Source organism: Lygodium microphyllum, chromosome 2 (genome assembly GCF_053477565.2).
Source record: "Lygodium microphyllum isolate KBCC chromosome 2, Lygodium_microphyllum_v1.1.10, whole genome shotgun sequence".
Lineage (NCBI taxonomy): Eukaryota > Viridiplantae > Streptophyta > Polypodiopsida > Schizaeales > Lygodiaceae > Lygodium > Lygodium microphyllum.
The window spans coordinates 114,674,745-114,685,410 of record NC_141136.1 but is presented as its reverse complement, the minus strand read 5'-3'; the positions used below and the strand labels follow the sequence as shown (position 1 = coordinate 114,685,410).

Genomic DNA, 10,666 nt, shown 5'->3' with positions numbered 1-10,666 from the left:
CAGCACAGACGCGCTGTCAGATGCGCATCCAAGGTCAATGCGCATGTATAATCGCGTGTAGACTGCAGGTCAACCTTCTGTGCAGTGCATGTATCATCGCATCTACACTGCAGAGCACACGCGCCAACACACGGCCTCTAAGATGCGCCCTCAGACGCTCTGATAGGAAACAATTTTCGCGTCTATGTCTGCGTCTACACTGAGATGTAGATGCGCTATCGGTCGGCCAATTTTAGACCGACAATCGCCATTGATGATTTACAAAATGCAATACATAATGAAATCACAAATCCTAAATAAACAGACAAAGTAGAGAGAGGAAGAGAGAAACAAATAGAGAGAGAGAGAGAGAGAGAGAGAGAGTCACCTTGGGTGTTTGGTGTGGCGGGTGGTGGCGCTTCTTCCTTCTCCTTCTTCCTCTCCTTAGTAAGCTACCCTCCCTTGATGCTTGCTTGCTGCTTCTTCTTGTTCTCCTCTTTCTTGTTCTCTCTTTCTTCCTCTCCTTGGCTTTCCTTTTTCCTTTCTTGTGTGTTTGAAATGAAAGAAGAGGTGAGTCATGAGGAGGTGAGGCATGAAGAGATTAGGTGAGGCATGAAGAGACTGCATGTCAGCTAAACTCAAGCTTCAGAACCGCAAAAAACGCAGGAAAAGAAAGGCGCAGTTTGAAAAGAAAGGCACAGTTTGAAAAGAAATGATTTAATTATGGTTTGAATTTTGACATGTGCATCTATTTTCACGTGTATATGTGCGTCTATTGTTCAGATAGACGCGAGTATAGACGCGAATATAGACGCCAATATAGACATGTAGTTAAATGCGGATATAGACGGGCATTTGGACTTTATCATAATTTTTTGTTTTTAAGATAAGTTTTGATAGTGAATTCTTATCATAAGTTTTAATGTATTTATGATGATTTTTGTGTATTTAAAATTGAGATCTTATGTAAACCTATGAATGACAAATATTTTGATGTTGTCATGAATTAGGTTTAATCATGTCGACATCGTCATCACCTAGTGTGGTGCAAGCTGGTGAGTCAATGAGCACATCCTCAAGTGAGGATGAAACATTGCATCTTCATAATCGAGATGCATGGCTACGACGAAAAATTAAATGCATGTGTGATCGTTGTCGAGGGTGTATTTTTCAAGCACATCGAATTGCAATGTCACACCTCAACTTGTATGGAGAATGGGACCGAGAAAAATCACCGGTATTCATTGTTTTTTTTTAACCACTAAGATTTCATATCTATGTTATGGGAATTATATATCAACGTAAATGAAACTCCCTTTTGTGGTTGAGTAGGATGCGGTGCCACATCCTTAGATGCTCCCTCCCGGGCTTCGAGAGGCTGCAAAACGTCGATGCGAGGACGCAGAGTCTTCAAGAAGAGTAGAGATTGATGACCATAATAGTAGCTCTCATGAAATGCCCCATCAAGTCGTAGAGGATGAGATTTTGGACAACATGGTACACCATTTATTTTCGCAACCGGTTCAAGGAGAAGGTCACTCTACAAAGCCAGATGATCCACTATATGTAGTATCATCTACTCCGTTGTATGAAGGTTGTACGTACTCCATTCTTCGTGCGTCCCTTGAGATACTTAACTTACAAACAATTTATGGATCGAGTAATGTCAGTTTGGATGCGTTATTGAAGTAGGTATCAATTCAGTTTGGCTTATGAATCATAATATTAATTGTTAATTCTATTTTGAAATCAGACAGAAATATATGTTGGTAGTTTTTTAACTCACTTTTAAAAATATATGTAGGTTATTATCACAAATGCTTCCAAAAGGAAACAAATTGCCAACTAAGAGAGAGCAAGCAAGACATTACTTGACATCTCTGGGAGGCCTCGATTATGTCAAGATCCATGCATGTGTCAATGATTGTGTCTTATTTCGTGGGATTCATGAGTTCGCATGAGAGTGTCCTGTTTGTGGCGAATCAAGATACGAAGTGGAGATGAAGTCAATGGTTTGCAACATTTTCCGATTGTTCCACGTATAAAACTTATGTTCAAGTGTAAGTCTATTGAAAAGCTCATGTCATGGCATGCTAGTCATCGTTCAAGTGATGGAAAATGGAGGATCCCTGCAGACACACCCGCATGGCAACATATAGATAATTTGTAGCCCATTTTCAAAGAAGAGCCAAGAAATTTGAGATTTGGTTTAGGTATGGATGGAATCAATCCATTTGGCATCAAAAGCACATCATACAGTGTATGGCCAATGGTATTGGTGAACTATAATATTCCTCCATCCATGGCAATTAAAAATGGACATGTGATGTCGTCCCTTCTGATTCTTGGAAAGCACAATGTAAAAAACATGGACATTTACTTAGAGCCTTTGATTGAAGACTTAAAAATGTTATGGGAAGGTATTGAGGTGCAAGATACAAGTGCATCTGCATCCTCTAGAGATTTCACATTGAAGGCCATGTTGTTGTGGACCATGCACGACTTTCCAGGATACGAAGAGTGTTCAAGTACATGTATATAACTCTATATTTGAAATTCAAGACTTGAATCAATTGCATTTTATTAATTCACTTGTTTTTTCAGGTTTAACCACGTCAGGATATCATGCATGTCCTATTTGCGGTCCCTCTCTAGTTTCCTCTAGGCCGGCACATTTAAAGAAGGTTATCTACGACAATCATCATCGATTTCTTCCTATTGACCATCCCAAATATGTTCTCCCTACTAATGGAATGACTCCACAATCTCTAACCATTCAAGATTGGAAGGAGAGATGGATTAATACCGACAGCCACCCTCCACTCGGCATGAGTCGGTAAGAAGTGCATTTCTCTCAATTCACTTTAAAGTATTTAGCATGATGAATTGTTTACATAACATATTGTTTGTTTGTTAGGTTCTCTATATTTTTTCGTCTTCCGTACTGGACTGAACTCAAGATCAATCAATTGTTGGACCCCATGCACATATTCAAAAATGTTGTATCTACATTATGGGATCACTTGATAGGGGCCCATGATTCAGTTAATGTAAGGGAGGATTTACGTAACATTGGTCGCATGAGACGAGCCTGGCCACGCATTGGACCGAGAGGAAAGATTGAGCTACCCCATGCACCTTGGATTTTATCAAAGAACGATGAAAAAATAGTGAAGGAACAAATATATAACTTTCGAACACCCACAGGATGTATGAGATGTCTCAAGGGAGCCTTCATAAAGAAAAAGAAAAGAGGTGTGGAGCAACTATCTGGTTTGAAGTCCCACGATTGGCACAAATGATTCAAGTAAGGGTATCTCTAACCATAAATATAGTAATTAGTGGAATAACTATGTGTAAACTTTGGGGTATGATGACTTTTTCCTCAACTAATCATTTGATCTATGAATATTGTTTACATTCAGTTCGTACTTCCTACTAGCATATTCCATTGTGCCTCCAAAGATGTACGTGATATCATTTACAAGATGGGAGAGCTTGTGAGGTGTGTATACATTGTATTTTTTCATTATATATCTTTGAATTTCTACACAAAATAAACAATTCTCAAATACATCTTGACAGATACGTGAGCTCGAAGGAAATTGATCCAAACACATTGCAAGATGCTCGAGTATTATCTGTTGAGGTGGTTTGTTTGGTGGAGGAAATTTTTCCTCGATCCATTTTGACTACTCAATTACATTTACTCGTACATTTGATTGATGCAATCGCACTTTGTGGGACAGTTCATGTAAGGTGGATGTTTTTTCTTGAGCGCTTCATGAAAACCTTGAAAGATTTTGTGAGGCAAAAAGCACGGCCTGAGGGAAGCATGGCTGAGGGTTGGTTAGTGCAATCATCCCTTGTTTATATCTCTGAATATCTTGCTGAAGTGGATCCCTCTCAACCACGACTATGGAAATATGATGAAGACTTGAGGATGACCTCTATAGTACCTCAAGGAAAAGGAATGAGTAAAGTGCTAACAAAAGAAGAACTTCGTAAGTTAAATGGTTTTTGTGTGCTCAGTAGTGATGTAATGAGCAAATGGGTGACACTATATAATGAAGCAAGGGCAAGAAGAAAAAGAAAAAGACAAGAATTTCGCACTAGATATGGACGTAATGTCTCATTTTCAGATCGTCTAAATGTGCTCCCACGTCATATTGATATAGATTGGTTACATGAGGAAATGGAGAGAATGGAAAAAGAGAAAGAAATTAATATATCTCAAGAAGAGTGGGAATACGCACAAGGTTGCTTATCAAAGGTGAGACATACTATCAATTAATTTGTTTCTATAAGTTTTATTTTATATAAATAATTGACATGTTTGATCTTTTATCTTTTACTACTAGTGCACATTATTCAATGCACTTTGGTGTGAGGGTAAACATCTTCAAACTCAACGTATAGATGAAAAGAGAAATACCTAAGATTGTGGTGTCCTTGCTCACTTCGAAGATGCCAATGGTACCATGGAAGGTTATTGTGGCTTGATCCAAGATATTTTGAAGCTTGACTTCAGACGATTCTTTATATATGTACTGGATGTGAAGTGGTTTAAAGAAGTGGTAACAAATGGTGAGCATTGCACAATCAGACGTCATCCAAGTGGTTTTGTAATCATTAACTCTACAAAATTTCACCAAAACAAGAATGACACATTAGTACTACCTCAACAATGCGAGCAGGTATATATGCAAAGGCTAATTTTTTTATATATATACATGTGATACATATACACAATATAATAAGTACTTAAGTTTTTTGCTTTTGTTTTCCAAATACAGGTTGTGTATCATCCAATGGTAAACAATAACCGATGGTGGTATGTCATCCCTATATCTAATCGTTCAAAACTAATATATGATAATATTACCGACATGGAGATAGCATATAACAATCCAACAATTAATGATGATGTGCATGATGACACCATAATGGATGATATGCGTGATATAGTACAAGATGAACCTCGCGAGGATGCTCAAGGAAACGTAGAAGAAGACAATAATGTGATTGTCGATGATATTGATGAAGTTATTGAGCAATATAGCAACATATCTGATAGTGGGATAGACTTATTTGTTTCGTTACCTCTTGGTAACATAGACCTAGAAGTAGATAGTTTAGCAAGGGCTGATCTCATTAAAGATGAGATGGATCATTCACTGTAACATACTTAATTTGCTTATTGATTCAATGTATATTCCTAATTCTATGCTTTTTATCATGCGCACACGTACATACTCAAGAATCAATAGTCAATTTTAAAGCTAAATTGAATTTTCCAAAATAAAAAGGAAGTATCTTTTATCATCTTCAAGTACGTAGAGAAATTACGAGATACATATTGCAATGCTTGCTACTAATAGTAAGGTTTCTATCGCTTGCCGCTAATTACTTATATCAGGCTTGTCAACTGGAGGAACTGCCATTCATTAGAGAGCAATGAAAAAGTAATTATTAACTCTATTTTTTTAACTCAATGATTCAATGTGTATTTTTAATTCTATGGTTTTTATCATGCGCACATGTGTATGCTCAAGAATCAATTTCAGGTGGTTAAATAATTATTAACTTTGGTTTTTTAATTATGTGAATTGCTAATTTTAGGTGGTTAAATAATTGTGCGTCTGCTGACGCGTCTATATTAGCATCTATTTGCGCGAATATATAGATGCAAAATTCGCGTCTATTTACACGCACATTTACACGCACTTATAGACGCGCCTGACTTTGCGCGTCTAACATGCGCGTCTATGCCTCGTTTCTGTTGTAGTGTATGTGATACCCCTTTCATGATCCAAATATACACGTAGCTTTTTATAAAACATTAGAAAAAATAGAAGTCAGTATGATCAGCTAAGATATACAATATCCACCCATATAATACTTACATCTGTGTGTGTGCATAGATATGGACTATGAAGGGATGGTATAAACTTAGTTTAAAGGCGATGCCTCGCTGCATCTTTTGATGCTATATCTACTTTTTATCAATATTAGACGCATTATAAAAACGTTCTCTTCGTGGAAGCCCAATAGGATATTGTTCCAGTTGTCCTCTTTTTTGTGTGTGTGTGTCAATTTCTCTAATTTATAAGCTTGCCTTGCAGTATTTTCATGAGAATTGTAGCCCTTACTTGAAAAAATCTGTTATAAGGAATGCTGTCTGTTTGTGAATCCTGGAACAGGCACCAAATGTATATTACATCAAGCTCCAGAGTCCACAATATTGAGATTTCTTCAGTCAGAAGCATCGATGGGACGAGATATGGCACTGTAATGCAGACTGTTCACTGGATTAGAATATGAAACAACAGGTGCACCATCTCCTTACTAAGCCATGTCATCGAATCAGGTACTTAAATTGTCTTCTCAGTCAGCGGCCTCATGTCAACAGTACTGCCACAGGGATAGATACTTCTGCAGCCCAAGCTCGGAGCCACAGTCCCAAATTAGAGTAAGGCTAGCCCTGCAGTTTCATCACAAATGCCATCCAGAGGAGTACATGAGCATTGTCTGATATATGATGGCAAGGCTTCGACTTTTATGCACATATTGTCACTAATCACAAGGGAGACAGACATCGCTAATAACCTGGTAACTGCGAATACAAGGATTCCCCTATGGGAATTATAATGGGAATCTCGGATTTTTGTGTGCCTCTGAGAAGAGGTTCTAAGTAATGAAGTTCTGGGATGATCAACATTCCCCCTCAAACTGAGTGTGAGCTTCTAGCTATAATGTCTCGGTGATGGATGAGGAGTTTCAAGAGATGGTGTCGTAATTGGTGATCAAGTACAGTACTGTCATGGGCTGGAGTACCGGTAGGGTGATTAACCGAGGGGAGTAAGCTGGGGAGGCCGGCCGAGCTTGAGAGATGCCGGGGAGGAAGCTGATTATAGTAACTGCAGGGATTGTTATATGTGCAGGAAGCGATGTAATGGGCGACGATATTGAGAGAGGCGAGGTAGGTCCTGTAGTGGGATATGGGGTCTGAATGAGAGGCTGGGTAGTCGAGCTGGGGGAGATCATGATTAGGGTCATAAATCGAATCATTATTCTTGTGATTATTATAAGAGGAAGGGGCAGCGTGTGTGTGCACGCCCTCGTAGGTGGTCACCACCACATCAGGCTCGCTGCGCTGTCGCTCCACATGCTTTTTCGCACTGCACCCCTTGACTGTGCATTTATAGTAGCTCCTGCAATTTGTAATCCATCCATTGATTAGGGTTTTCATCCACCATATTTTTCCGGGTTAATTCATCAAATTATCGCAATCATGTACATGCAATACACAATCTATTTAAGCTCTAATTCATGTTGCCTTAATTGTATTCACAGTCATCTACACGCAATTTCACAATCTATTTAAGCTATAATTCAGGAGCCTACATAATTGTTTTTTGAAGCTGTTTGGAGCAGCACATCAAGATACCTCGAAGCTCTAATAGATGGTTATGATAACACAATTTAACAGTTATTACAACTATCTAATATAGTCTAATACTTAATTAGGCCTATTGGGTGATCATAATTACCGTATCACACTAAAAAAGGACAGTTAATTTACTTAAATAAGCATCCTTATGGAATCAATTGGACCAACATAAATGTGTTGAGTGTGACAGCAATGTGATTACTGAGGTTCATTTTTCGTGGCCTTGCTGTTGATGTTATTAGGCATATGAGTAATCAACCGACAAGTTGGATTATAACCCACATGATTTACATGTTGGATTGATTTGATTATAACCCACATGAATGACAGCTGATAATGGGTACAGGGGATTGAGAAGATTGGTCTGAAGGTTTTTCTGTTGTGTGAGGAAGTGGAATTCTACCTTGGGTAGGGGCTGTCCTTCACGGCTTTCTGGCCGTACTTGCGCCACTTGAAGCCATCGTCCACGATGTCAGTGTCGCTCTGCATCCGGATCGCCAGCTTGGAGCCCCTCTGCTTCTTGGGCTTCTTCACACGTAAACAATTGCCTTTACTGCCCCTGCACATCAAAATTGCCGCCATCAACCATCAGCGTCTCCATACAATAGATCGTCCTTTTTTCTAAGGCAAATAAATTGGCAATTATCTCTTTGAGTTTTTGCGGGGGAACATAACAAAAAGAGGCGTAGGCGTCAGCCATGGGCATTTCGAAGTAATAATTTGATGAAGGTAGGAAGAAGTGGAAAACTTGCAAGACACTTTCTGTATTGGGTAGTAGTGTTTTCTACATCAGGAATCGGCTGGATAGAGTTTGATGGAAAACGAAGCAGCAAGTGGGATAGAGAGTTTAATGGAAGGAGAAAGAAGAAGCAAGTGGGGAATTTGTAAGGTCTTTATCGGAGATGCTTTGGTGGAAAGTGGAAAGAAGAAGCAACTGGAAGACGGAAAGAAAGACTTTCAGTATGGGTATTGTTTTCCACATCAGGAATCAAGATATTAGGCTTTTGATGAAAGTGGAAAGAAGAAGCAGTGTAAAATTTGGTATTGGGTAAACTTTTAAGACTGGAAATTGAATGATACCTCTTCTTGTCTAATAATTTGTCGCCAGGCAGCTGAGCCCGTTGCTGATTGTGATAATGTTCAGTGATGATGGTGAGGCCGGAGCTTGGTTGATCAGTGGAATTAGTCGAATTAAGCTGATCCGGCTGATCGAGGTCTAATTCTTCCATATAATCAAGAGGCTCCTTACTCGAGGCCGATGTTGCAGGCGTGCATGATCCAGTTTCAGCAGGATGAGTGCTCATATTGCTGTAATCTGAATTGCTTCTCTGCAGGTCGTTCTTATGCTGATATTGGTATAATAGATTTGCTGATGATAAATCAGCTGCCGCATGTGGCGGCAAGTGACTAGACACAGCATAATTAGTGCCGTAATTATTGAAGGATTGCTGATTCTGATACTGTTCAGGGCGATGATCCTGATCCGATGTTTGTGCGACGAAGTGGTCGTAATAATTAATGCAGCTGCTCATCACGTCCTGCGACATCAATAACTCATCCAGCATGTAATCAAGGTGATCTCTGTCATTAGTATACGGAGTTGAAGGAGAGGTACTATTGGATCTGCTAGGCCTCTCATCAATACAAATTACTGCAGAATCAGCGCCCGCCATATCTAGCTGTGCCTGAAACTGGCTATCAGCATTAAACTGATAGTGCTGTGAAGGATTCACGAAATTACAAAAGGAGCTCATATTCGGTGCAGAATCGCTCAGATGAAGGGGGGTGTCCGCAGGACTATGTGATGCAGACGGTAGGCGCAGGTGCAGATGATGATCATCAATCACGCCGGCAGCTGACATGGTTGGTGATTCCTCGAGCTCCCGAAGAATGGCTCTCCAGTCAGTCTCACTAGGGTTCTGCCGGTTGATATGCTCACGACAGCTATGGCGGCTAGAGCTGCTTTCTTCACAATCAGAGCCAACACTTACGGGGAAATCTAGCAGCTCATGTACAAGCTCCTCGTGATCCTGTACAGCTTGAACCATCAGTGATGGTGAGGATAACTACAGCACGGGATGGTCGGTAGGTGCGTAAGTGAAAGGGCGATATGATGTTAGATGTGTTGCTAGATGGGATGGCCTGTTGAACGATAGTGATTTTACAACCATAAGCAGCCTTATACAACTGCAGCTATGGCGCAGCTAAGGTTCAATCTGCGAGTCTAGGAGAATGGGTAAAAGGGGGACTGTAGGTGTTTATATAGAGGCAGGTAGAGGCAGAGACTACTTAGTACTGCTCTACCCATGTGAGAGAGAGAGAGAGAGAGAGAGAGAGAGCTGGTGTTCTACTGTTGCTTATATTAAAACAAACTAGGCCCTCCATGTCTGGGACCCACATAAGCATTGGGTTTAATTTGGGTCCCATCAATATCATTTATCATTATAGATTATAGATCATAGCAAACATCCCAACCGTTTGAGTCGTGTACTTTATATTATCTATATTCAAAGTGCTTAGAAAGGTTACCCCAATCTTCAAGATTGCCCACAAACCCCTTTTTCCACGCATGAGTAGGGAATTTGATGTCCTAAATACTTGCTTAACATAGTGTGTCTAGTTTTGTGCATTGGTCATTAGAGTGGGGTCATATGTAAACCTACCAAACAATTTAGATGTCAAATAAGTCGAGCTTGGATCCTGTGACATTCTCTTTTTCCTTCTTGCTTACTAAAACTATAGTCACCTCTATTGTGAAATGCAAATACAAACTATATGTGTGTCATAACTTAGAGACCATATAAGCTGTAAAGAAATTGGGACATTTTAGAGGCCATAATAAGCCAAAAGGTGATTGAAACCCACTTAGAAACTATAAGCCATAATATTAAGGTTAAGAAAAAGATAGACATGTTCACTTCAAACCTAGATTTTGTTCACCATTGAAATGATCCTTTTGAAATTTTTAAAAGATGGAAATAAGTCACATTGAAATTTCTCAAACAATAGTTATATATTTTATTATGTATGTTCAAATAACTTCTCAATAGAGGCTTCTTCCTTCTTAGATGATAATGAAAAGGATTACTTCATCTTCTTTAAAATATTCTTCCCCGAACCTTCAACAACATAGGAATGTAACACTGATTCCTTAAAATATTTTTCTCAAACTTTGCAATACAAATTACTTGTTTTCATTTTGAAAAAAGTAAATTTACTTCTTTCCACCACGAA

At 39.2% G+C, this 10,666-nt stretch overlaps 1 protein-coding gene across 1 annotated transcript; it reads right to left on the bottom strand.

Moving 5' to 3' along the window:
• Positions 1-5,873: 5,873 nt before the first annotated feature.
• LOC148040205 (uncharacterized) lies at positions 5,874-9,683 on the bottom strand. Its single transcript, XM_087697559.1, has 3 exons — positions 8,513-9,683; positions 7,836-7,991; positions 5,874-7,193 (listed from the first exon to the last, which is right to left on the bottom strand). Exons 1-3 carry the CDS (start codon positions 9,478-9,480, stop codon positions 6,707-6,709), a joined length of 1,611 nt encoding a protein of 536 aa, XP_087553685.1. The 5' UTR covers positions 9,481-9,683; the 3' UTR covers positions 5,874-6,706.
• Between the last annotated feature and the right edge of the window lie 983 nt (positions 9,684-10,666).

What these genes read in the sequence shown, in the direction of transcription:
- LOC148040205 (XM_087697559.1), bottom strand. Translation starts at nt 9,480, where the DNA reads ATGGTTCAAGCTGTACAGGATCACGAGGAGCTTGTACATGAGCTGCTA. An exon ending in AAATTATTAGACAAGAAGAG is followed by an intron (nt 7,992 to 8,512) that starts GTATCATTCAAT and finishes TTTGATGTGCAG; the next exon opens with GGGCAGTAAAGGCAATTGTT. An exon ending in AAGGACAGCCCCTACCCAAG is followed by an intron (nt 7,194 to 7,835) that starts GTAGAATTCCAC and finishes TACAAATTGCAG; the next exon opens with GAGCTACTATAAATGCACAG.